This window comes from Patagioenas fasciata, chromosome 9 (genome assembly GCF_037038585.1).
Source record: "Patagioenas fasciata isolate bPatFas1 chromosome 9, bPatFas1.hap1, whole genome shotgun sequence".
In the NCBI taxonomy this organism is placed as follows: Eukaryota; Metazoa; Chordata; class Aves; order Columbiformes; family Columbidae; genus Patagioenas; species Patagioenas fasciata.
The window spans coordinates 16,005,753-16,032,367 of NC_092528.1; the positions used below are offsets into that span (position 1 = coordinate 16,005,753).

General features: G+C 37.7%; 2 protein-coding genes across 8 annotated transcripts in view; one reads left to right on the top strand and one right to left on the bottom strand.

Moving 5' to 3' along the window:
- The window catches only part of ATR (ATR serine/threonine kinase), a 40,304-nt gene extending 21,130 nt beyond the window's left edge, over nt 1-19,174 (bottom strand). For 2 of the 3 annotated variants that reach the window (XM_065844512.2, XM_065844511.2), the window contains exons 1-23: nt 19,039-19,174; nt 18,065-18,156; nt 16,791-16,934; nt 15,347-16,236; nt 14,170-14,357; nt 12,972-13,166; nt 12,530-12,756; nt 11,592-11,744; nt 11,242-11,440; nt 10,374-10,633; nt 9,775-9,965; nt 9,556-9,656; nt 9,070-9,241; nt 8,222-8,383; nt 7,145-7,339; nt 6,606-6,791; nt 5,997-6,089; nt 4,424-4,554; nt 4,089-4,232; nt 3,764-3,857; nt 2,898-3,023; nt 1,184-1,390; nt 860-973 (exon numbers count right to left, since the gene is read on the bottom strand). In XM_065844512.2, coding sequence (XP_065700584.1) covers nt 860-973; nt 1,184-1,390; nt 2,898-3,023; nt 3,764-3,857; nt 4,089-4,232; nt 4,424-4,554; nt 5,997-6,089; nt 6,606-6,791; nt 7,145-7,339; nt 8,222-8,383; nt 9,070-9,241; nt 9,556-9,656; nt 9,775-9,965; nt 10,374-10,633; nt 11,242-11,440; nt 11,592-11,744; nt 12,530-12,756; nt 12,972-13,166; nt 14,170-14,357; nt 15,347-16,236; nt 16,791-16,934; nt 18,065-18,156; nt 19,039-19,097 — 4,323 coding nt within the window. In that variant the 5' untranslated portion in view covers nt 19,098-19,174. Of the gene's footprint in view, nt 1-859; nt 974-1,183; nt 1,391-2,897; nt 3,024-3,763; nt 3,858-4,088; nt 4,233-4,423; nt 4,555-5,996; nt 6,090-6,605; nt 6,792-7,144; nt 7,340-8,221; nt 8,384-9,069; nt 9,242-9,555; nt 9,657-9,774; nt 9,966-10,373; nt 10,634-11,241; nt 11,441-11,591; nt 11,745-12,529; nt 12,757-12,971; nt 13,167-14,169; nt 14,358-15,346; nt 16,237-16,790; nt 16,935-18,064; nt 18,157-18,613; nt 18,708-19,038 lie in introns of those variants that run through there. The other variant, XM_071812524.1, reaches the window with a different exon arrangement.
- Nucleotides 19,175-19,291: 117 nt separating this feature from the next.
- The window catches only part of PLS1 (plastin 1), a 44,444-nt gene continuing 37,120 nt past the window's right edge, over nt 19,292-26,615 (top strand). For 3 of the 5 annotated variants that reach the window (XR_011740500.1, XR_011740501.1, XM_071812525.1), the window contains exon 1: nt 19,292-19,560. Coding sequence is in view for 1 of the 5 variants with exons in the window: in XM_071812525.1 (XP_071668626.1) it covers nt 19,552-19,560 (9 nt within the window). In the remaining 4 variants the exon portion in view is untranslated. Of the gene's footprint in view, nt 19,561-19,726; nt 19,844-19,872; nt 20,014-26,615 lie in introns of those variants that run through there. The other 2 variants (XM_065845038.2, XM_065845039.2) reach the window with 2 other exon arrangements.

Below are 26,615 nucleotides of genomic sequence, written 5' to 3' on the forward strand. Positions count from 1 at the left end.
TTTCATTACCATGGTAGTAACAAAAACTGGCATATACACAAAGTAATGAGATAGAAATTACAGAATATTTAATTCAGAATTTATAACTGAAAAACTTCCATCCAACTTTGTTAACACCCTATTACTAGGCCGTGTTGGATTTCAAGTAACTATTGAGTGTCCAGATTCTCCAGTTGGTGTTTGGACGATGTTATCCTGTATTCTTCACATCTGCCAATAAACCAGGACTAGAAGCTAGTCTGATTCCTCCTTTTGCACGTGCTAATGAAATTCCATTATTCCGCTGACTACATGGGAACACTTATTTTCTCCTGGAGCAAAGAATTGTCCTGATAAGATATTAACAACAAAAGAGTTGACAAACTAGCACAAAAGACTAGAGTCTGAAAGTAAGGACAGGCTCGCTTTCAGTTGCTTCTTTAAAGTGTAAGCAGAAACCCTGTTAGGAATAACTACTGCGTTTAATTTTTGGCTATATAGAACCTGCACCATTTCTAAGTCAGTCTCAGGATTACTGCTCAAATCACTCTGTATGGACTGTTATTTACCTCTGAAACATCAGATCTCTCCTAAACTATCATGACACAAAAGCAAAGAAATCTTTGTTTATTTGATAACTCCCTAGAATTCCAAGTGAGCACTGAGGATTTTGGTTTGCTTTGCTTTAAAAAAAAAAAAAAAAAAAAAAAATTCACTACCCTCAATATCCTTCTTTTACCTTGTGATTTAAAGCTGTACAGGATGAAGCTCCAAATACTTACAACATGTACTTAAAAATGTACACTATTGCATAATTCTCCATTCAGTGCAATAGGAAACAATTTGTGAAGAAAAAGTAGGATCTAAGCACATATCTTACCTGAATTGCATATGCTGCAGAATCCTGAGCACGAACATTATCAGCATAAGCAAGGAATGCTCTGGTCAGTTCCATTAATAGCCCATAGGCAAAATTTGGATCCTCCACACCAGCCTCAATCACAAACAGAACACCAGTTTTATTAAAACAGACAGAGTAATAGCTGTATCTTTAATCTCCAAATGATCACTTTGAAGCTTGACTATAAACTGATTTAAATGAGAAAGTAAACATAGACTTTTGAAGGGATAAGAGGTTTCCTAATCCCAAGTACTTTTAAAAAACCCTTAATGCTAAACAAAACACTATAGCAACTCTTCTTACCACAAATGTAAAATGCTTTCCTTGAGTTTCACTTGTTGAAAAATCCAGCCTGCCAGGATCTATGGCTCCCAGCTCACCTAAACATTCTCCACAAAGCAATCGGGCTTGAGAATTTGCATCCTGGCAGCCGATGAGAAGCACAGTTACCAGCTGGGAGATGACTGGCTCCACAGTTTCACTGTCTGTTACATACTTTATCAATTTTTCCTAGGAAGTTGAAAAACAAATATGAGTATGGTATGTCTATGGTAAACATTCTTGGACATTTTCCATCTGTAACTCACTCTTACTTCATACTTCATTTATCCATGACTTTAGGTTAGTGACTCAAATACTGCCATTTTGTAACTATAGTTCAGTTGCCCTAAATTGCTTGTTGCACTACGAAGGACTAAACAAATGAACAAGAATGAGGGACTCAGGCATCAATTAATAATGCTGTCATGAGCAATATTGTATTTCATTATCAGACACCTCTCTACTAGCTTCTTTTTCTTTCCTTGTCTTATCAAGAACCCCTCTTCTTTTCTACATTAATCTTTTTCACTTATCTCTCCCTTTTCTTCATGTGTTCTGATACTTGCATTCAAATTCTTTCATGCAGCTGTTGTCATACCTTCTGGTTTTGCTGCCATTTGTATCCTTATTACTTACCATTTGTTCATCTTTTTTTCACCCTCAGACCCTGCAAATCCCAAGGTATCAAATCCTTTAATCAATGTCCATCATTTTAATTGGATTTCTTTTCCTTTTTATTTTGGCCCAGCTTTTATTCACCGCTTCCACATTTAGTTCAAATGCAGAAATAAAATTATCTTAATAACGTGAAGATGTTTGCCATTGTTATGTTTAATGAAAATTGAAACCACAGCCAACATGAAGAGAAAATAGTTCCATGACTTGTGGAAATAATTAAGCTTGATTTTCCTCAATTATCTTCTAGACTTCTAACTAAGCAAGTCATGCTGAGATTTTGCTGACCGGAGCTGCAAGAATTACTAATTGGCCAGCAATATGTATAAGGACCATTTGTTCTTTTAGCTAGGTTTTAAAAAAATTTCTTACTGAAAAGTGTCCCACAATCTCACAGCTACTAAGAGGACCGATTTTTTTTAATACATCACATACACCTTTTCGGGCTAATAACCACAGAAATTTATAAAGCAGTACCTTAGTAACTTGTACTGGCTATAACATTTATTTGAATACGATAAACACATTCAAATTTTTCAGGGTGGAAAGCAAAAAAGGAAGAAAAAAAGAAATCAAAGGTGTGAGGTGGTTCTGTACATCTTAATTCTTTCAGATATTGCACTCACACACAAAAAAGCTGGCCTTAATGTATTAGTCTCCTGATACAAAAGCCACACATGTTCTAACAGAGAACAAGCCCACACAATAGATTGTGGAAATGGACTTCTTAGAAACATCTTTCCTAGATACGTCTTTCCTCATGGTTGAAAGAGATAAGAAATATACCACTAGCTGTGCTGCATCAGCATCACAGAGATTAGGAAGATTTTAAAATCCTCTCACAAGCAGACATGATGAAAAAGAATCCCTTCGCTCCATTATACTGAGAAATGGCTAGCTTAATAAATTGTGAGGAATAACACAGTTCATCTGAATGCCCAGTAACAGTAGGGAGTTTTAGATTATTGGTCCAGATGCTACTCTTATTTATTTTTAATTCTACTGAAGAGGTTTTCTATACCTGATTTCTATATAACGTTTCTTTCAGGCTGGTAAGTGCATGAATACGAACATCCACATTCTCGTGCTGAATAGCTCTCATAGACAGTTGCAGTGTTGTCTGCAAATCAGTGCTTTTGGAGGATTCCTGAACAAGACATGACGTAAGAAGGTCAAGTTAAGTATGAAAGGAACATGTTTAAGCAGCATCTCAAAGAACACAAGTGAGAACACATAGAATCAACTTCCTTTCTGCTTACATTCTCACCTACAAGCTTATACCACTGTCTTTCTATTTTTTAAAAATGTTTTCTTCTAAAAGGTGCTATATGATTGTCTAAATAAAAATTATTAAATCAGAAGCAAATGTTTTGCTTTGAGCACCTCTTTATCTAAAATCAAGTCAATTTTTACTCGTTACCTTATTGCCACTAAAAAATTGCTGCTTCCCATTTATTCCCTGACCATTTTGAGAGCAAGCAAAAGAAACGGACCATGGGCTATTCCTAAAAACAGACAAACTGTTACCTTCAGAGAGAATACCACAGAGAGTTCAAATTAAAAGCATCTTCTCTTGTAGCACATTGTAACACATTGCCACAGGTAATAGTGCTGACATTTAATCTTATAACCTGTTTAGTCTCAAGGCTGAAACCTCAGCGTTCAGAAGACACTTCAGAAACAAGCATGTTAAATGTGAGCGTATTTCACTCATAAGAAAGAATCAGAACCTGCTTCAAGGTATTCCTGCGATACACAAATTCTGTTTTGTTGTGGAGGCAGATAAATACTATTTCCGCTTAAAAAAAACACTTCACATGTTTTCTTCACTTGTCATTAATTCATTTGATGCATTAAAAATAAACAAATAAATAAAAGAAGCTGTACTTTTCTGTATTCCTGAAGGACGACTTGAATTTCTTTTAGTTCTGGAAGGTCAGGCAGAAAATATATTTCATGTAAAAAGTCTCGTACTGCGTCCCTAATAGGTACAAAAAATATTGCAAAGAACATAACAAACATTACTTGGATCAGAAAAATCTTAAAAACCCATCACAAGAAAGCAGTGAAATGTAATGACTAGAAAAATAAAGGCTTGAAAGGTAGGAAAAAAAGTAAATTCAATTTTTAAAAAAAACAACTTTAATTTAGGGTTATCCCCATTCCTATTACAGGGTTTAATCCACATAACTGATAATATTTTGTACGGTACCTGTTCTCAACTATAAGAAAGTAAAATACTGCTGTAGTTTCCTTTGGTTGGATATGTATAAGGGGCAATAATGCCACTATCACATGACTAAGCAAGGAGCCAAGGTATGAGTGATCCAGACTTCGAACAAAACAATCCCAGGCTCTAAACAAGACAAGACAACAAAACAATTGTAATCAGGGATTCTTCTCTCCATTATGGACATTTTAGGTGAATCATGAGAAGCATTTAAAGTTATTTCAGCTCTGTAGTTTAGATTATTTTCTAGAACAATACAGTGTATTCAAGGACAAAAATGGCACATGTGTCACTGTATGGGTACACTATCAGTTCACCTGCAACACAGTTCTGGAAAGTCATCCTTGTATCTTAGAGCTGTTCTCAGTGTAGTCATCATCTTCACTCTTACTGAACTGATGTGTTTGGAACCCATGAGCTTCATTAAAGACATAAGACTGTTTAAAGCCTAGACACAGAGAAATGTCATTTTAGTGTATCAGGTGGAAGCCATGTTTTCTGAAAAAAAAATCAGGCTACCCTGGCTTCAGAAATCATACCGTATAAAGACAGCAAATGCAGTTTGATATTTCAATAAAGAATTTGGGGGTTAGAGAAAAAGAGAATAAAAGGGGATCTGTAATGACAGGATTGCAACAAAGAGTCATTATACAGGTTGTTCACAGACTGATGAGGCAAGAACTGTGGACACCAAAGAAGCTAATGGTTACAGAACTCTGTTATAAAGCATGATTTACTACATGTCCAAAGTTTTAGAAGCTGAAAAGCTGGGATTTGAAAACAGAGAGAAAATAAACTTGCATTAAAAACCCCAAAACAAGCCCCACCAAAACAAAAACCCAACCTCTAACTGCACCAACAACAGAATTGACATAGAGCTTCTGGCAGAAGTGGTTGGTCAGCTTCAGGGAACAGGTAATAACTCAGCTGTCAAAGGGACTGATGAAAGACATAGAAAGAATACTGAGATGCAGAAAAAGCAGGAGATATTTCAGTCACAGTAACACTGTACCAAACAAGGTAATACAATGTCCAGCATGACAGATCAGTAGCACAGGAAGAAACCTGAGCTTGAGGAAAGGTCACGGAAAGGGAAACTTACCAAGACCAAAAAAAGAGAAGAAGAAAGGTAGAAACAATAGCAGGTGCATCAGAAGAAATACTACACAAATGAAGACACTCAGAAAGCATGAAGACATGGGGCTATGAAAACGAGAGCATCTCAATGTGATTATCTGAGAATCAAAAAGCTTGAGAAAACCCCAGAGAAAATACAGTTTGTCAATGTAAAGGATATATACATTCTAGCACTGAAGAATTCCCTATAGAAGTCATCCACACTACCTCGATGAGGTGGCTAAATGCCTTGTCTTGTGGCTAGAAGCACCACCACAGCAGAGGTGTGAGCTCCAATTTTTCTAAATGCTCTCTACTGTAAAGCTGAAAGGAGCTGTTCCGTGAGAAGCAAAACCAATAGTGCCCAGTTTCTCTTGGATTTGCATCATGTTTTCTTTAGCTTTGCTCTTAGTGCCACTGTAAGCCCTGTTCCCTGCAGTAATTAGTTTTCTTCCATATTCTCTCATCCTCCTCTTTTTTTCACACACATAAAACATACTCTTGGATTCCTCCTCTATAATTACTGGTTGAGCACCTTGTTACATATACCATGTTTGACTGAAATATGTACATTCTTTGACCATTAAAGAAACAAAAACTTCCAAGCTTACACAGAAGTCCTACCAACAGTGACACCAACAGTTTTCAGGAATCACGTGGGTAGCTTAGTATCTTTGAAACTTCAGTTACAGTTGCACGAATACATAATTAAGTCTGGAATACTAAAACAGCCCTTGTTTTTTTTTTTAAATATTAAAAATTAAATTTACGCACCATTTTTTTATCCTCAATGCCCACACTAGAACTCAGTAACTGCATGTTAAAAAAAGCCAAGATACCAAGCAATTTAGGTTGCAGATAATCAGCCTGTGAAGGGGAGAGGGAAGGAGAAGAAAAATCAAAGTTAGAAGTAAATAATCTTACTCTTAACACATTCCTAAGCTTAATAAATCAAAAATCAGGTATGAAATGCTAATTCTGAAAGGCAAGTGAGAAGCATCCCAAATATATACACTGCTTCTTAAAAAAATATTGGTGTTAATGAAAAACGTTCCCCCTGGGCTGTAGGGTTTTTTGTTTAAGTAGGATTTGAGAGTGTGTGTGTTTGTGTATGTGGGAGGGTGGTTTGTTTGTTTGGTGGGGGTCTTTGTAGTTGTTTGTATTTTGTTGTTTGTTTGTTTGTTTGGGGGGGGGGGGGGTGTTTTTAGTGCATACTTGGTACGTATCTCCCTATTATAGGAATACTTAGTATGAAATGCCAGACTTTCCTCCACTTTTTGCCTTGAATAAGTGATGTTCACAGAATGTCAAGTTGTCTCCACTCTCAGGCTGGAGACAAAAATAATTGAACAAATCTGAACATTAATATTTTTATGTCCTTACCATTTGTTCAGGTGATGTAATTTCTCTAGGTCCCTGATAAGGATCATCATGAGATGCAAATGAAGCCAATATTGACAAACCATTGAAGACCTGTTGATAGTGTTCTCCTATACGCAGCAGTAATTCATTATGCAATCCTTGGTAATCCTGTCTCAGCAAGCTGCCCAGCTCTATCTCAGTCTCATTCTGTAATCAAATAGCAAGCAGAAACAAAGCCTTCATTTCATAACAATGAAATTAGTACACAGAGAGACAGCAGGCTTCAGACTCCGATTTACCATAGAAATCAAAGGAAAAGCTTCCCATCAGCTCAAGGTTAGATAAACTAAGTTTTCAGAGTTTTTAAGTTAGTAAAATATCTTACAACAGTTCCTCAGAGCCAACAGAGAAGATTACAAATAATAGCAAAAAGAAACTTCTGAATATACGATTTCCCTACCTATGCTTTGCAAGACCTTAACTCAAAGAAAGCAGAAAGCTCATTATTCATCAATTGCTGCTCCTAATCTGCACGTGTAATAGAGCAAATGCCAATTTACCTTGAGGTAATGAAGTGCCCGCTCAAGCTCATCCTTGGAGCACGAACAGACCAAATGGGAGAAGATGTATTTGAAGTTATTGATTAAAATCTCTCTTCGATTTACATTCAGCTGTTTTGCTATGGTTCGAATAAGTGTGGAGGCTGCAGGACTAGCCTTAGCTGCAAGGTCAGGAAGCAAAACTTGTAGGGTCCGCTGATAAATTAAGAACAAGACTTAATAGAAAAAACAAACAAACAAAACCCCTCCAGAAACCCAGGGTTCAGCTTTGTTCCATTCGTGTCAGTGCAACAATACACATCTCTGGTCAAATATATGACCACAGGTATGAATAAAGAACAACTTTAATGAAATAGAAATACCTAGTGAAAATGCTGATAAAATAATTACTTAAGGGGGTGCTTCATCTAATTAATACTAAGAAACATGCAAACAAAAAGCGAGCTAGCATTTTCTGTGTCTATCCATATTGTCCAAAGAAGAAAATCTTAAGTAAAACAAACACAAAAAACCCCACAACAACAACAAAAGCCCACAACCACACACACCACCACCATCCCAACCACCTACCAGCCAACTAGAACACTGTTTACTCAACAGTTGTGCATTTCCCATCCACCAACAAGCAAATGACAAACATGAGTATAGACCTACTTAAGCTTCAAGTAAAACAGATACCTAACCAGATCAAGAAGAGATGTATCCACAGAACAACAGCTTTCTTCATGTGAAACAAGAAAGCAGATACTATGCAAAAATCACACCTTGCAAAGAATCACTCAAAGTGCACTAAATCGTTAATGTAAATATACTCAAGCAGTACTCTGGACCTTAGTTCATCACCTGTCATACTTGAATTATAGCACTGTAGCCATCACTGTAACTCGTTGATAAAACTGTTCCTCTATATTTGAGCTCCCAGTTGCAGCAATCCGAAAGTATACCATCTTACAATAAATAACAGAAACTAGAGAAAATAGATTCAGATCTGTGAAATTCACAGAAAACTGTGTACCAAAATAGAAATCCATAAACACACACACAAAAATCTAAAGTAAAAAGGACTGACCAACTTACTGAGAGAAAGCGATTTAGATCTGGAAAATCAAATACATTGGCAACCTCAGATAACATGTCCAGAGCCATTTCTCTCTGGTGGGCAGCTGTTTGTAGCTCGTTACCCTGGCACAGAGCACTTGACACTGCCATCTGGCTGGAGTGCAGGGATTCCACTAGAAACTAGGCATGAAGAAATACACAGTTAGTATTATTTTTCCCTTTTTCGCTCCCTAAAAATAAACACAAGGGTCTTGCTTCTCTTTCTGTGAATCTGTTTTTCTTTCCCATTTATCATCTGTTGCACACAGATCTATGATTATTGCTTTGCAATAGAACTGGACTATCACCCACTTAATACTTGCATTTAATTTTGCAACCCTGGATTCAGACATTGCATTATTAAAAAAATATGCAAAATTAGAAAAGTCTGGTTTTGATAATTTTCTTTTAAACAGAATTTCTGTCTTTAGGTACTGGTTATAACAAAAGAACAAATCGCTCATATCAGTATTATGCCTGTAAAATGTTGACTTCAGTTCCAGTTTTAAATCATAGCCTCTTGCGGCAATGGTACCACATAATGCAAGAAACAATAGAGTTCCTTTATTTCAGAATGACAGCACCTAGGGAAAAAAAAAACCAACAGCCAATACTGTTGAGGGGAGAAGACCATGATAAAGTCAAAGATTTTCCATTCCTTCCTGAATGTTTGTAAGGGGTTTGTGTTGTTTTGTTTTAAAACACCTCTTTCTTGTCCTCTGAGATTTCACCTTGTAGTATACTGTAATTTTTACCTTTAAGACCATTTTCAAAATACACAAAAAAAACCTAAATGTATGCCTTTCTAAACTGACAGATTTTCTTACCTGACAGATAGGCTTCTTGTACTGACTGAAAAATGCTTGCAGTTTTATGGACTTAGCAGCTGCCAAGGATTGAATTTCTGTGTATGCTGCTCCAGCCACAGAAGCTGACTTGGACAACAAACAGTGTAACAAATGCAAGAGGGCGAATGGTACCAAATCCCCTTTTGATGCCCTTAGAAAGTAAGCAGAAGAAAGATTCAAAAAGGAAAAAAAAATCATTGCATTAATAAAAGGACTTAAGAATATACAATTATCATCATGCAAAATGACTCATAATTGTATTTGCATAGCTTAGCTGTACTTCCTATGACAGGGCAGAAGAAAATGAGGAATATGAATCAACAGCTTAGTACAGTTGCAAAGGACTCTGGACAAAAGTTGACCTTGAAATAAGTAATTTAATTTTACATTTACACTTGAACAAAAAGTTACTTTGCATCGCAAACTGACACTACTTTGCAATTTTCAAGATACTAACAAAAATACCTTCCAATATCTCCTGTTGTGAGAATCAAGGTATCTTTAAGCTCATTATTTCTTGATATTTTGGCCTTTGTATAGGCTTCTTTCATTCTCGAAACAAACAGCTGGAACACAGGAAAATTAAAAAAAAAAACAAAAACAAACAACATTTTTGAGTGTTTGACATTAGTGAAACAAAAACCACGGTTAAGTTAGGAATAATAACAACAAAAAAAATTTCACCTCTTTTATGAAGCCTTCTTCAGAGTCTAAGGATTCTAGTATGTTCTTTATGCAGTCACTGAAAGCCACTCTTACGTCTTTGTCTGGATCTTCCATTAGATTTAATAAAGACCCAACAAGAATCTTCACACTGGACTCATCAGTGTTAAAATCCACATGTTTGCAAAGATGAGGTATATTTTCTATAAATGCTGGGTGGCATGGGTTGAAGAAGGAAAGGACAGATATTTTTAATGCTTTTAAAAATATATTGAAATGCACAAAACAGTGATGCAAATAAGCCATAAAGTACTTCATGTTGTTGGTTTTCGTTTTTTTTTTTTTTTTAAATCGAAAGAGTAAATATCTTCAAGCCAGACAAGATACTTAAAACTCAGATTTTATCAAGTATTATATTTCTAGATATAGCCACAGACCAAAATTAAGCCAAGGTAGTTCAATAAGAATATCAATAAAAACATCAAACATTAGCAGTGACACCAACCAAAATACCACATTTCAAGCACTATTATGGTTATAAAAAAAGGAATGGAGAAAGAAGTAGTGACTTCGTACCTCATGCAGAGGTGCAAAATGCCAATAAAGTCAAAGTCACGTACCTAGCTTTACTGAACTGGATACTTCATTCTCAAGGAGAATAAGAAATGGCTTGAAAACACAGGCTTGCACAGAACAAGATTTTTCATGAGCAGAAGTCACAGTGAGGCTGCTACATAAAATATCACAAGTAACGTGCTTAATAGCAGAGTCTGCTAAGGAAGGTCGCACACTAAATGTACCAGCAAGACAGCAAGATAATTTCCCAACTACAGCAGCACAAGCCTCCTTCACTAGCTCAGACTCATCTTTGATTTGATTTCTGAAATGGAAACAAATATAAAAACAGTTTAATAGATCATTTACGTAGAAATTTGTGGTTTTACTTTGTTCTCTTAACTATATTGAAAGTACTATTAGGAGAACTTAAGGATCTGTCACATTAAACTATCTTTTTCCTTTTCAGATTATCCTCAACTTCTGTGAAATGTGTGAAGTAACAATGAGCATGGTGAGTATGGCATGTTATAAAGAAACTGAAGACTAGACACAATAGGACAGAAGACAACAAGATAGATATAAAAAAGGCAGAGAAACTGGAGAGATTTTCAGAGACATACAGACAAATATAATGTGGATTTAACCAACAAAGATATCTCCTTTCCACTCCTCAGTTTAAATGTGTTAATGAGAAATGGAGTCTTCAACTAGCGAAGTAACTTGTATACTGACATGATAAGTGAACATTATTCTATCATACAAACATCACCACTTCCACCTATCCTGTTGATAGTCTACGATTTCTGAAATTGAGATCTAGCAAATTCTAGTTGAAACAAAAATAAATACTTATTTTTCTTCTTATAATACATTTCTTATTTGTGTGTTTTTCTTCTTGCATGAAGACAGAAAAGCAGCATTAATACATACAAAAGAGATTTGGGAATCATAGTGGAGGACTGTACACTTGATGGATGAAGCAGGAGAGAGAATCCTTTAACACAAGCAGCTCGAATTACTTCGTGGGGACTTTGTAGTGCCCAATGAAAAACGGATTTTCTCCAATCCAGACAAATCTTTCTTGGGAAGAGAGACAGAAGGAAGGCACAGTGTGATTGAACTTGGGGTGCTAAAGAGAAAAAAAAAATAAATAAAGCAGATAATTAATTGATTTAAATTTTTAACATCATCAATCATCATAAGAGGGCGAAGAAAATAATTTCATTTTGGAACAATCATTCCAGAGAAATGTTAGGTTTGACATACTTCAACATACTTACAGAAACTCTTTGCAGTTTTTTGACTCAAAGCTAGCGGATCAAACCCAAAAGCAGATGGCTTAAAAGAAGAATCATCAGGATGGCTGTAAATCCAGGGCAGAGACAGTAATCCACATAAGTTGTCAAGAATCTGATCACTCAGTGGAATTTTCACTACAGGGAAGAAATAATAATAAAAACCAAACAAAATTTATACTTCTACAGCTCTGTATAGTTTATAAAACAAATGTACATTTTTTCCATCAGATCAGTATCACTATTTCCACGTGTCAATCTCCTACCTTTTAGACATATAATAAAAAAAATATATAGTGTTGGATCAAAATAATATAAAAATTTCATTAAACAGTTGACAGCATGTAATACATAAGCAGCAGAATGAACACAACTTCAGTATCTCTGGATTTGTGTGAAGACTCAGGTGGATTTTGGGATGGCAAGTAAACTGAACTCATAGCAACACTTCAGTCTTAGAGTCTGACCTTCATCCTATCAGTTACTTTATAAACAAACATGCAAATACTTAATATTTTTGGTACACTTCCTGCCTGCCACATTTGCTGATGCTGGTCAGAAGCTTTGAAATCTTTGAGTGAAACAGACAGTAAGACACATTGCCTCCGTGTATTTTAAAAAGAAAACTGCTAAAACTTGATTTCTTTCTTAAACACATTCACTATCCCCATGTATTCTCTCGTTCAGATAAAATCAACAGAAATACAAAGACTAGTAAATCATGTTCAAAAAGGAAAGCAAAGGAAGCTCTCTAAACAGAGATAAATTGTCTCCTTTTTTATTCAGCCTTTTTTGTACAGGAATTGCAGTTCTAACACAAGATCCATAATTTCAGTACCTCTACCACAGCAGACGAATTTAGTCAGATGCATTCCTGATTTATAAATTCAATAAGAGACACACTAGCTTAAAGGATTTCTCACCTTGTGCATACAGCAAAGCATCAAAGATTCTCACTATTCTGTCAATCACTTGTTCTAAGTTAACAATCTGTGTAGCAGCCTCTAACAGGTTTCTGCAGACTTTCACTATTCTTGTGATAAAATCAGAGGAAATCCATGTGAACTGTATGTTCACCACTGCATCTGAGGAGCTCAGAGTATTCTTACAGGTGTCAGAGTTACATGGATGAGTTACTTTGTGATCTGTGCTGTTAAAACAGAAATCATATGATCAGTGCAAGAGACCACAAACATTTAATACTGCTTCTAAGCAAAGTTACTATGAAAATGCACTACTTCAAAACATACAGGATTTACCCAATATTTGTTCCAATACATGGACAAATATTAGAGTAATCTACACAAATCATAATAACAGTCACAAGAAACTAATGGCCTCACGATTTCACCTTGGTGCCTTTACCTGGTAGAATTTGTTGGGGGAGAACAATGAACTATGCACAAAGCAGCTAGTCGCAGAATTACAGCAATCCCTTCTACAGTCTGAAGAATATCCGCTGTCAGAATTTCTTTCTCAAGGAGAAATATTAAGGAGGCAGCTTTCTTTGAGATGGCATTCCACAGAGTGCTCTTCGATTTCATGTTTACAGGACTAAATCTGTAATTTGACCATATTAATTATTTTCCAACACATATTTTTTTTTTTTTTTCCCCCCAGAAAAGATACATCATCACAGTAAAAACAGAGCTAATCCCTATTGGATACAGGATTATGAAAATACCAAAGGAAGCTTTAGTTTAAATGCACACTTTGGGAGAACACGATACTAATTCTGAAGTTAAGCATGATGCTATAATCAGCCAGGCTAACTTGATTCCTTTCTACAATAAGACAGGTGGCTCTGTGGATAAAATGAGAGCTGCTTATTCAGAGGACCTCAACTGGCTGGAAACCTCACTGACAAGAACCTCATGAAGGTCAGCAGAGACAAATGAAAAGTCCTGCAACTGCACAAAAAAAACAATGCAACAAAACAGGCTGATGGCTGACTGACTAGCAAGCAGCTTCGGAAAAAATGACCCAGAGGACTTACAGAAAAATTGAATGTAAGAGCAGTTGTTGCAAAGAAGATCAACTACATACTGGGTTGTATTATCAAGAGTGAAGAGTGACTATGAGCCCACACCTGGAGAACACCATGCTGGAGCTGGATTTGAGTACTCAAATACAAGAAAGAGATCAACATGCTGGAACAAGTCCAAGATAATCAGGGAGCTGAAGCACAGCACAAGCTGAAGCTCAGAGAACTGGCTTTGTTCACCTGAGAACAACCTGACTTAACTAGACCTGCTTTAAGTACATCCAGTGCAACAGCATAGCCACATACGATTCTGTCATTCTATATGTAGTCTCTCCACTCTTCTGTTTCAGTGTGTAAAAATAAAAATAATTTACATTGAACATATTAAACATACAGCCTCTTTAACTAAAGTCTGGCTTAAAAATAATGTATGGATTCTGATCCTTCAAAATATCATTTAGATATTTTCCTAGAATATCTTTTAATGTGACTGTTATGAAGCAACTGCCTCAAAAAAGTTGTCAGTTATTATCCAATAGCGAAATTACTATAAAAGTAGTTATCGAGTAAGCGTCATACATTATTGGTGTAGGCGATTTCTTTGGATGCTTTGTTGCTAGGCTTAGTCGTTGTCTTTTCGGCGGAACTTCATCACTGCTGCTGCTCCACCCGTCAGTATCAGAAGTATCTAGCTGGTTCCGATGAAGGTCCTGAAGAATTTCTTCTGTTTGTGTTTTTAATGCTGTAAAAAGTGGGCTCACTAGATACTGGAACAGACAAACCACAGAGGTACCATGATGTATGCTATGCCTTACTTTCTCAAAGACTTGATATTATTACCTTAAAATATAAAATTTCAAATTATGGTAACAAAGTTCTTAAAAACCTTTATGTTCAAAAATGTTAACTACAAGATGAAAACTCTCATAAGCAATGAAGTTTCCTGTGTTCCTACCCGCGACAATGCAGCTTGTACTGCTGTTTCCTAGTTCTTGCCACAATACCTTGCTACCAAAGCCATCAAGACAGACAACACAAAGCTTAAGAGACAATAGATACGATACACATGTGGGTGTATGGGGTAGAGGGAACACTGAGCGTATCAACACTTTGTTATTATTTTAAACTAAAAGCACATAGATTTAGATTGGACACAAGGAAGACATTTTTTACACGAGGGTGATGAAACACCAGCCCAAGGTTGACCGGAGAGGTGGTGGATGCCCCATCCCTGGAAACATTCAAGGTCAGGCTGGATGGGGGCTCTGAGCAACCTGACCTAGTTGAAGATGTCCCTGCTGATGGCAGGGGGTTGGACTAAATGACCCTTCCAACCCAAACTATTCTATGATTCTATTTTAATTCAAACCTTTCTGTTTGCCTGTCCCAAACAAATATGACTAAAAGCATATGGTTAGAAAGTGAGAGCAGTTCAGATGAGGGAAACTTACTCATAAAGCTGCCTTTATATGAGTGTACTCTGTGCCTTATCCTCAATTTATACTACGATTATAGACAGACGCTTGTGCCTGCATAGCTTCTCAAGTTTAATATATCTAAAAAACAAAGTCCAGCTACACCCACCTAATTAAAGAAATCTGACCTCTACAAATATGTGAAACAGTTGAGAAACAAAGAGTACCAACTGAATTATACAACTAAAGGCAGTAATTTCTAGATTTTCTTCTTTGCACAGATACAGGGTTTTGTACGTGATCTAGTCACATGATAAACACAGTTTTTAAAGTTAACCTACCTCTTGTTCTTCCTGAGTTCCAAGCACACTCACAAAAATGCCACATACGGTGCTGATATGGACTTTTCTTACTTGTAAGGCAGATTCATAGCCAGCTGGAACAAACTCCAGAAAATACTGCAGTATATGGCAAAAAGCAGCTTTCAGCTTTTCAGACTGAAGACATCTAAATACATCACCTTCAAACAATGCACAGAGCTTCTCTAGTAGCATATTCAAGTAGACAGGTTCAATATTTTTGTAAGAATCTGCTTCAAAAGGCAACAATGTCCTCACAAGCAGTAAGAGTGGTTCTCCAAAGAGTTCTGATTCTTCAGTATCCATTTCAAGTGCTGACTGGAGAATTCCAAAAAAGACTGTAAAGAAAACACTGGCCAGCTGGTCCGGAGGTCCTCCTAAATTAATTAATTTTACTAAAAACTTCACTGCCAAAGCTTTAACTTTTGGACTGCCATACTCCAACAGGGAGCAGCCTATCCCCCACAGAACAGTATCTTGTCTTACAAAAAACACATCTGCAACAATATCTGTCAGAACAGACATTAATATAACTTCCAAACATTCCACATAGGGCATACCCATCAGCTGTAATGGTGCTAATCTTAAATATCCCATGTTGTCACTTGTATTGCTTGAAAATCTCTTTACAGTCACTGGCCAGAGCAATGCATCTCCGCAGAGATGCTTTTGCGCATCTCTTTCATGCAGGAAGATTAAGTCTTGGAAAAGCTGTAGCAAGTCTTTTGTTAGGACTTCAAAAATGGAGCAACTCTTCATTTTAAACAGAAAAAGTAAAGAGCAAATAACATCACAAATGTTCTTGTGCAACGTGTTGCAGTTTGGAGTTGCAGCAATTCGGAGAAGCCTTGTTATGATCCAGTTACTAAATTCTAGTACAATAAAAAAGAAACAGCAAACAGAAAATTATTGAAATAAAAGCCAAAACATCCTATTATGAGCAGGTTGCTCATCGGTAAAACAAAAGAAAACTCCTTGAGACAAATGAATGTTAGCTTAGTAAACAGAGAGCCTTTACTGGAACACTTCTTCAGCAGATCTTATTGAAAAAGAGGAAAAAGAGTAGGGAGAGGGGAGTGCACACAAGAAAAAAAAATTTAAAATATATTTTACACCTGGTAGTTCCAGACATTTTCCTCAGGCACTGAATATGTGTACAGGGTATCTCGTCAACACGAACAGGGTAATATCATTAAGCAATGGTAATAAGGTCAAACTCTGTCCTGTTAAATTTCCATTAGCACAAGTGCAAAACAATTCACAACACTAAAAGTCTATCATAATATTCACTTACTTATAAATAAGTAACGCTAAACTTACAAATCAGCATTTTCCCCATTTTTGTTATTTTGTATGATCCCATTGTCAGAAAAATCTAAATCCTGAAAATATTAAGCTTCAACATAAATATTTCCAACAAACTCACCAATGCAACTGCATTCAGTTTCCTCCTGATTTCCATGCACATTTACAAACATAAGTGGGGAAGATTTCACGATGTATTGAATAAAATCAAGCAACATTACAGAACTTGGCTGTGAATCTGATTTCTTAACCAGTTCCAAAGCAACTTTGAGGAAAAAAAAAAAAGAAAAAAATATACACATTTCTGAATTAGCATTGCAATAAATCAATCTCTCAAATTTTGTTCACACTTAAAGAGAAAGAAGAAATTCGTTATATAAAATACTATGAGATGGTAGCACACCTGCATAATTATCAATTTCTTTATCAATAAAGATGATTTTGTGCATATTGTAAATTCTCTATGTGACAAGAAACTGTATGAAGAAATACACACATTAATCAGCTTAAATATTATTAACAGTACAGGCATTAACATTTAGTTAGTATATTTAACAGTTTAATAAGTGAAGAAGAGCAAGTAGCTAACACGTTAGGTTTTAATCACAGAACTTTCCCCAGGTATATGATCTTGGTAGATAAAAACCTAAGAATTATTCTAAATCTCCAAGAAACATAAGCTATAAAATAGCAAATTCAGTTTACTGAATCAGAAAATTTAGAAAAATACTAAACATATGTAATGGTGCTGTATAGCTCCATTGAAACAGGCATCTGAATCACATCAGATTTATCCAAATACCACATAGTTAGTACAAGAAGAAAACTATCAGATAGCAATTAACCAGAAAATTTACATGGTAATGATAAAATACAACACCCATTTATTCAAAAGCATTATCTAAAGCAGATTGGCTTTTTGTTTTTATACTCTTCTCTTCCAGGACTATAAGAGAATTAACAGATACTTAAATTGATTGATTCACTACACAAATGATCAGTCTTCCTAATATAGCCACATGAATTATACCTTGGAATCTGTAAGTTACCCCTATCGTGACTCTCCTTGGTGCAAATATACAGATAACTACAAATGATATTTTGTAGGATATGTTTTTCATAATTACCAAAATGCTTTTAATGTACTGTAATAATTAGAACCTTAATGCTATTTAAGGAATACTAAAATAAGGCTTTGTTAGAATAAAAAAAATAAAAATAAGGCTGTACTTCATTATGGTACTTACTGAAAAATAACTCATAAATGGTATTCCATTCAACTACTAAATCTTTGTGGAAATGAGAGTTGTAACTTCTTTTTTTTTTTTTTTTTGGCAGGAATTACTTAACTCATAAAGCAGATAATAATTTCAAAAGAAGGGATGTAATACTTACCAACGTCTACATCTGTAAGAATTCTGTCAATGAACTGGCAGAGTATTTGTCTTGGTTTCTGCACAACTGTATTGTAATCTTCTGGACTAGCACTAAAATTAAAAGCACATTATTTTGACATTATCTATTTTAAAATACAAAAATAATATTCAAAGTCTATCTCAACAACATGTTAAACACTGTTTGGTTTTTTTCCCCTTCCAGAAGTCTTCAAAAAGAAATAAAAATTGATTTCCTGCTTTAGTGACCAACATAGTGCCTATTCCTTTCTCTTCAGTCTTCAGTAGTACAGAGTTTTATGAAGTGCTGAAGATTGTTCCGTTTTGTTACACATTTATGTTTGAAATATATTAAATCCACATCTGGCTGATTAAGAGACTTATCCACATGCTACTACCAAGCAATAAATCAGCTTTGGTGCCAAGAAAAATACAATTAAGAACTCGTTTAACTTTTGGAATCAATCAAAATTACTCAAGTAATTAACCAACAATACTCTGGCTAAAAAGTGTCAATACCAACTGCTCAGGTGACTAAGACAACAGTTACCTCTTGTCAGGTCAAATCTTCAACATACAATTGAATCCGTGTCAACTATCTGCCTACCACAAATCAAAGCTGCAGTCTTGATGCTGCCATCAAAACTTTAGAGCCAAACGTTTTCAAGGTCTCTTAACTCTCAGTGAAACCACACCACAAACACAAGAGGCGTCCCCAGGACGCAGGGTACTGTGCAAGCCAACACGGCTCTTCCAGGTTCGACCAGCACCGACCGCGAGAGAGAGAGAAGGAGCAGCCCCGGCAGGTGGGGGGGAGGCGGCGGCCAGGGGGAGGGGGAGGGCGCAGGCCCAGCCCCCAGACCTCGCGCAGCGGTAGGGAAGGAACCTATTTTTCCACCTCCCCACGCTACACACGGATGCCAAGGCCGGCCATGCTTGCCCCCGGACACCCAGCAGCGGCTGGGTCCGTCCTACCTGGCCAGCTCCCTCAGCGCGGGGATCACAGAGGCCATCTCCAGGCCCTGCTCCGCCATGGCTCCCGCTTTGAAACGGGCCGCGCGCCGCCGAGGCGGGAACTGCGTGACGGCGTCCGGCAGGACCCAAAACTCCCGCAGCGTCGAAAGGGCGGCTGCGCGCCCCGGCGGCGCGGCGGAAGTTTAACCGGTTCATCACTAGGCGGGAGCATGGACACGGCGGCTTAGTACCGATTTCCAAGGGGCTCCCCCAGGACGCACGCTGCCCGGACAGGGATCTCCGCTGCAGCGCACAGACAGCTAACAACGGGCCGAGCGCACTCCGCCAGGGCATGGCCCTTTCCTAGCATGGGCACGGAGGAGCTGCCGGGACCGCCGGGCGGGATCCGGCCACGGCGGGCGTCTCGGTGGAGGACGGACCGCGGGTCCTCGGGACTCGCAGCGCACAGCGGGGGCGGGAAACGCCACAGTCCTGAGAGTGATTTAAAACAGCGAGGGGAGAGGCCCCGGTCTGATGTGCTGGGTGAGAAGCCCCCGCTAGAGCGGTCCCTGCAGCACACAGCTCCCCCGGGCTCCCCCTCTCCTCAGAGTGCCCCGGCGCATTGCCGCCCCGAGCTTGGCCTCCGGGTCCTCAGGTGTGAGACTAGTCCCTCAGGCTGCAGAGAACGGCCTCGAGCGGCTCTCTGCCCGCCCCTGCCGCCTTGTCATTGGCTGCCGGCGCTGCCCGTCTGTCCGCCCGCCGGCAGCAGGTGGCCGTGGGCCGGGGCGGGCGCCGCGCACTGCGGGAGGTGGCGGCAGGCGGGCAGGTACGGAGCGAGAGAGCGGGACGTGGGTGGCCGGTTCTTGGTGTCACCTCTTCACGGACTGAGCCCGGGGGGAGGCGGGTGGAAGGAGCGAGCCTGGCACGCTTGGCGGCGGGAGGGCGCGTTCTGGCAGGTGTGGAGGCTCAGCGCCCGCCGGCTCAGCGCTCCTCCCGGTAGGTAGCGGTGAGAAGCGTACTTAATATTTGAAATATTGTTAGTTTGGATTTTTTTCAAGTTTTAGCGTATGTTGCTTTTTGTTTATGTTCGTTTGAGGGAGTGAGCGCGCTTAAATGCATAAAGCATGAAAGGTTTTGTGGAAAAACCCGAAGGGCAGCTCAACCCCCCGCAGTGTGTGGGACTGAGGGCGGGAGGCGCTGGTCAGTGTAGCCCTGTGACCCGGCCTGTGAGCTCTGCAGGGGCAGCAGGGCTGCGAGACTTCCAAGTGTAGAAGGGTAAAATAAGAGAGTCTATGTATAAGTAGGAATAGCAGGGAGACTATGTGAGGGTAAATTCAATTCTGAGCTTTGTTTTTCTCATTAGGAAATATAACTTTTTCTGCATTTGTTTATGAACTTAGTGTTGATTCTGGGCTGAAATAAAATCCTATTGGAGGCTTCTAATTCTGTTGTGTGTTTGAACTATGTGAGGGCTATGTGTCTTGCATGTAAAACAGTCCACAAAGTGGGTGCACGTATGTTTTTCAATTACTGGTTAATTTTTGGTGGATGCTTTCTGTGGAACCCATTACTAATTTTTTTATTAATAGATTTTTTTTTGTCTTGTAAAATGTATGTATGTCTGCTGAACTTTAAGTTTGCTAGCATGGGAGGGATGTGGGATGGTTTGAGAAATTTTACAAAACATAACTATTTTTTATCATAGTTTGTTTTTCAACACATATTGTAATGTTTTCTACCAGCTGATTTTAAAATGTTAGTATTTCAGGAGTCATTCTTAGAGAGAAAGCGGAAACCACGTAGCTTTGTATGTTTTGTTAAGTAGAACTATAATGGTCCAGGAAGACCAAGTATGTCTTGTTTTTTGATTTTTGGTTTTTTATCAGTGTTATTCTGAACACAAAATTTTCTGCAGAGTTTCAGTTCAAAAAAACCTATTTATTGTGAAAACTGCTTTCTGAGTGTAAGCTTCCAAGCCTGAGACAACAATCACACTAAGAAAGGTGTAAATTACACTATCTGCTAATTTGATGTGGAGCTGAAATTCCTGTATCATCCCTGATAAGTAAGATATTTCTTGAGATTTTGAGAGAGTTTGAGCAGGCTATGTTATTATTTAGCTTTCAATCCGAAGAAATAGGAGCAATTTACTTAATCATTGGCTGATTTTGTTGGTGGTGGTAAAGCATAAGTGGGGTACACAAGGTGCTTTGTGGCGGGGCGCAGGGGGAAGAGAAGTGCTTTTGCCTAGAAGTCTCCTGAGTTAACAGTGAGATCTTATTAATATAGCTATTGTAGAAGTGCTTCCATTTGTTGTAGGTAGAATGCTATACAAATTTGTGGTGCAATTTCTTTAAGCATTTACCAAGCATGGATTTCAGGCTGTTTATTTTCTGTAATAAGTACTTATAGCAGTTCACTAAAGAGAGATCTGCTCCCTATCCTTCACTGAGAGTGAGGTACTCTTAATTATCTTCTTTCATTCTTCCTTATGTCATTATTTTATGCTTTTATGTCTCTTGACCCTCAGGAGAAGGAGCAGGTGTATTATCCAGCTGGAGAGAGTGACTCACTACTAATGAAAATACTGTGCTTTGACACCATTCTTTATTTTCCAATGCAGAATTCATATTACTGAAATGAGTCTTAGGTGTGTAGAGCTTGCCACTTGCAGACAGAACTCAGGGACAAAATCAGATTGGTACAGCCAACTATCAAATGTGGTGCATGTGGCAGTACCAAGATTTCTGCTAAAGCTGACATTACTTCCTGCCCTCACCATGGGCAATCCTCTCACTTTATAGTTGTGTGATTCTTCCACACACAGATCTCCATCTTCTTTGGCTTCCGTTGCCTCTTTACCACTTGCCTCCGCAGGTCAGCGTACTTTTAAGAGACTGCATGACTTTGCCTTGGGCCAGCAGGCTCCAGAGCACAAGAACATGTTAATTGTCCTTTTATGCCCTCGAGGCTCATCCACTTTGTGGAGTTATGTGAATGTTACCCAGTGTGGTTAGCATGACTGCAGTTAAATCTCAGCTCTCTCTTACAGGTAGATACAAGTGATTGTGCTAAGATATTTAAACGCACATGTGTATTCCTTGATGCCTTTGTGAACTGTGGAATAGGAACATTACACAGGCTGATGTGGTGTTCAGAGGAAATGCAGCCAAGATGGTGCATGGGGGTCCACTGAACTGTACTAAGTAGTTTCATGTAGTATCAAGGTGTACTTACAGCTTATTATGGCAACCATGCAAATGATAACACTTGATAGTCTGTATGGTTACTTGAGGACTAACTTCCATATATAGTCATGAAAGTAGTTGTCTGACCTTTGAACGCATTGCATTGTTCCCGTACACCATAAAAACCTGTGTTCCAGTATGCTCTGTTTTTATTGTGCATGTGTTGCTTACCGAAATTGGCAGGAGTGAAAAAGCACGGATTAAAATTATATCTCATCCTGAATATTGGTTTGATGATTAAAAAAAATAAATAAATAAGGTGAAGAGTCAAAACAGGTGGGAATATTGACAGAAGTTCTGCAAAATGTCAGCTTTTCTCATTTCATGGCTTACTGTAGAAACCAACACAATGGAGGAGGGAAAAAGGGGATTAATGAGCTTTGCCATATTATTTTTTTTTAAAGTCAAATAAATTAAACCTATATATGCTGGAACAGTATTTATTATCCCTTTTAGGAGCATATGTTCCTTGGTGAGTGTTTTCCCAGCACTTGGAGGTTTTGCTACTCTGTGAGGATTGTGTCAATGGAATGGACATCACCTTAACAGCATGAAATACAGGAATTCCTGAACTAAAAAAGATTGTACTAGTAACCTAACATGTAACACTTCACGTAAAGTACGTGTGTAATGTTTGGTTGCCACCCTTCTTATTGCAGTGATTAATTAAATAATCTTAGCATTCACCACAATGTATTAAATACTTCACATCTGTGATTAACTGTTGCCATAAAAACTCAAAAAAATCACTAGATCTACATAAATGGATTAAATACATATGGAACAGGGGTACAAGCAAGCAAAAGGATCTGGTTCTAGCAAGCAAGTTTATTACTGGAGAAGGCTCCACTGTGTTGTGCCAGACAATAAGGGAACACTAAATTGTAAATGTAGTGCTGGGAAAAGATACCTCGCTGAGCAACTGCAAATGCCTCTGAATCTGAAGCCCAGGCTGTGAGCTCTTCTGACTGAGATGTTGTCTCATTAGTGCGTTTCAGCCTTGACGTTCACTGAGCAAACAGTTAATTGATGGTCACATTGTGATATGCAAAGGGATATCAACAATGAAAACGACAACAGACATCAGTCAGATCAAGTTCAATGTGGATTGGGAGTCCTAGGTTACTGATAGAACCAGTTCTGCATTACAGACATGTACTGTCTTTATTAAGGGATTTTTAAGCATCACTGTTGCTGCACCTTTAAAAAAGGGCTGCAAAGTGAGACTGACTATTCTCTAGTGCATTATGTTTGTGATAAAGTTACTAATTACATGATTTCAGCTGGTTATATGCCGGAAATACTGAATGTCAGTCATTACCTTTGTTTTAGAACTTCTAAAAATTCATCAAGTAATTTACATTTAGATTTTTTTTTTTTTTTTTTTTGGGGGGGGGGTGTGTGTTCTTGCTTAATGCTATGTTATACAGGTGTCCAAAGAGAATAAAGGTAGAACATCACAATAGCTCATCAGTGAGACTGGTACTGCTAGGCCTTGGAAATAAATTATGCATAAGGCAGATTGTGTGCTTCTACATGCATGCTTCTGGTGAGAAGAGGATTATCAACCTGCTTTCACGCCTCTCTTGCAGATATTTCCTTAATAATAATAGGCACTAACAAAAAAAATCAATGCTGGATCCAGCATTGCCCAGTTTAATTCACTTAGTGAATTCATCTTTTCATCTTGTTAATAATTGTTGGTAGAATGGACTGATTAAAAACATTGACATGTAGAAACCTGAAATATCAGGCTGCATGTTATGAACAAGATTATATGTACTTGACTGCTAATGTAAAGGATTTGTCTCAGTGTGAGCTTCAGGAGCTAGCTGTTTCTTTTCAAACCAAGTGTTCACTCAGAGGGTTTTTGTTTTCCAAAATTTTTATAGTTTGGAATGTTGTTGTCTTGCTTATTTATCAAGTTCCACATCTCTTTTCCCCATTTTGTTTCCACATGTCCTACCATTTCTCTTTGCTCTGGTTTATTCCCTTATGACAGAGGGAAACTAGATTCTGTTCTTTCATATCCTAAAGGTAGGTCAACATGAAGTAGTATTAAATTCTCCTTTTCCTTTGAGCTAAGTATTTCACTTCTGCAATGTGTCTAGTCTTGCCAAACTTCATTTATAGAATCAAGATGTATTTAGTTGCAACTAGTGTGGATTTTGGCAGTGATATAGCTGGTATCAGGACTTGACTCTGATTCTAAATCTTTTCTTTTTCCCTTAGGTAACATGATGAACTCCGTGACAAAAAAATTAATAACTGAATGTAAAGATATATTTTGCTTTACCTGTCATCACATGTATCAGCCACTTGATTGTATGGGTTGGAATTATTTTCACATCCCAAAGTAACAAAATGTTATAGCATATAAAGAAATTTAAATCTTGTAAATAATTCCATGGATTTAAAATAGTTATCATATGCTTAGAGTTGCATCCACAGGTAACTACTTCATTAATTCAAGGCCTATTGGACAAATCCTTCTAAAGCTGATACCTTGTTCATCTTAATCATTGATACTTATATATCTTCAATCTTTCCAAAGAGATTTTATTATTCTGGTATTACTGTCTGTCTCCAGACAAAATTTCCCAAATCTTTGAATCCATCCATTCTGCCAGAAACCCAAACTCCCAGTTGGCTTCTTCAGCATGGGCAAGGTGGTTTGGTCACGTCCTCCCAAAGCCGCTCCCAAGAAAGGTTTGACAGCGACACGAGACTGGTTGGTTGTCATGCCAGAGCAAATCCCTACTTCTGGCAGTCTGGTGTGTTTGTTTTCACAAGGTGGCTTGCGTTCTGGAGCGGCAGCCCTCCTGTTGTGGTGAAAGACAGCTACTGGGTCAGTCATGCTGGGCTTTTTAATGAAGTTCTGTCTGATAGACTGAGTGCCTCGGGGAAAGCAGAAATTATTACATGATCTATGGAAATAGATGCATGCATTTCTGTTGCATTCTGAAGTTTCTGCATGCTTTTCATCCTGAAATAATTTTTTATGGTGATTAATCTATGCGACAAACTCCTCTGCCATATAGTTTATTCTTTAAGCTACCATTCTGTTTTTTACTAAGTAAATTAAGATCAAGGCAATTTAACTCAATAGGATTAATCCATATCAGTCCTTCTCAACCAAATAAGCATATGTTGGATGAGTAATTGGGTGCTGCTGTAGTCTGTGTGCTAATTAGTGCTTCATTAAGCTGTCAGTTCAGGTGTGTTGCTGTCAGCTGGACTCCTCAGCCAGGAGACAGACCAGTCAGAGTGGGAAAGCTTGTCCCTCATGCTTGATGCACAGTGTTCACTTGCTGATTGATAGTGATAGCACAATAAGTATTTCTGTGCCGTGCCTAGAAATTTTAAAATGGGGATTTATATATGGATGTTTAATGCTCAGGAGCATTAACTTTGGAGAGCTGGAAATACAAGTTATTTTTCATGAATTCTTACTGTACAAAGAGACAGAAAACAACGTGACAGGGTTATTCAGTTTTTGTAAAGGTCAGTGGGAGGAGGATGACCCCCTTTGTGCAGACTTGTAGCTAACTTAAAATCCAAAATGTTTACTAATGTAGTTAAAATACTATGTGAAATAAAATATTTATCTTGTAAGATTTTCTCCAGAGACCTTTTGCCTTTGTAAAAGAGCTGATTTATCAAAAAACTGGTTTATCTGATAGTTGCTTATAGTTCATCATTTTCTTACGAAAGAGTTTTTAGCTACATTATTTCATTTGCTGAACACATGGAAACCTGCTCTCAAAGTCCTAACAACTGTTAGGACTTACAAGTGGTGTAAGAAATAATATTTTATGTTGAAAGTGTCATGGTTTGGAAACACTTTGGACTGGTATCTGGCAGTTTTGGAAGACTGCAGCATTTAATGTAGGCTATGAGAGCAAACAGTTGTCACTTTACTGTGAGACATTGTAAAATGGTTAATACAAAGCAAATATAAATACATATTAAATTTAAGAATACTCAGAATTCATGTTTAACTAAGCAAAAAAGACTCCTTACAAAGGTAATCTGCATCAGCAGTTTACAGGGTTTTTCTGTGTAGTAAGTATTGTGCCATATAGTTACTAGACTGAAGATAACTATATAAGCATACCTTCCTCACTTTATGGGACTGTAAGTCATCATTTTTAAAGGAACTGGTAATTTTTTTTCAAGTATAATTTTTAGGTTTGTAAGGGTTGTTATTAGCCTAGCACTGCTTTGTAAGATGAATGTTTTTATGATACTTGAAAAAAGGAAACAATATTTCTAGTTAATAAAATCATGCACATCTTTATTCATTGTTTCATGTTGTTTCAATGTATGATTTAAACATTTAAAGATATC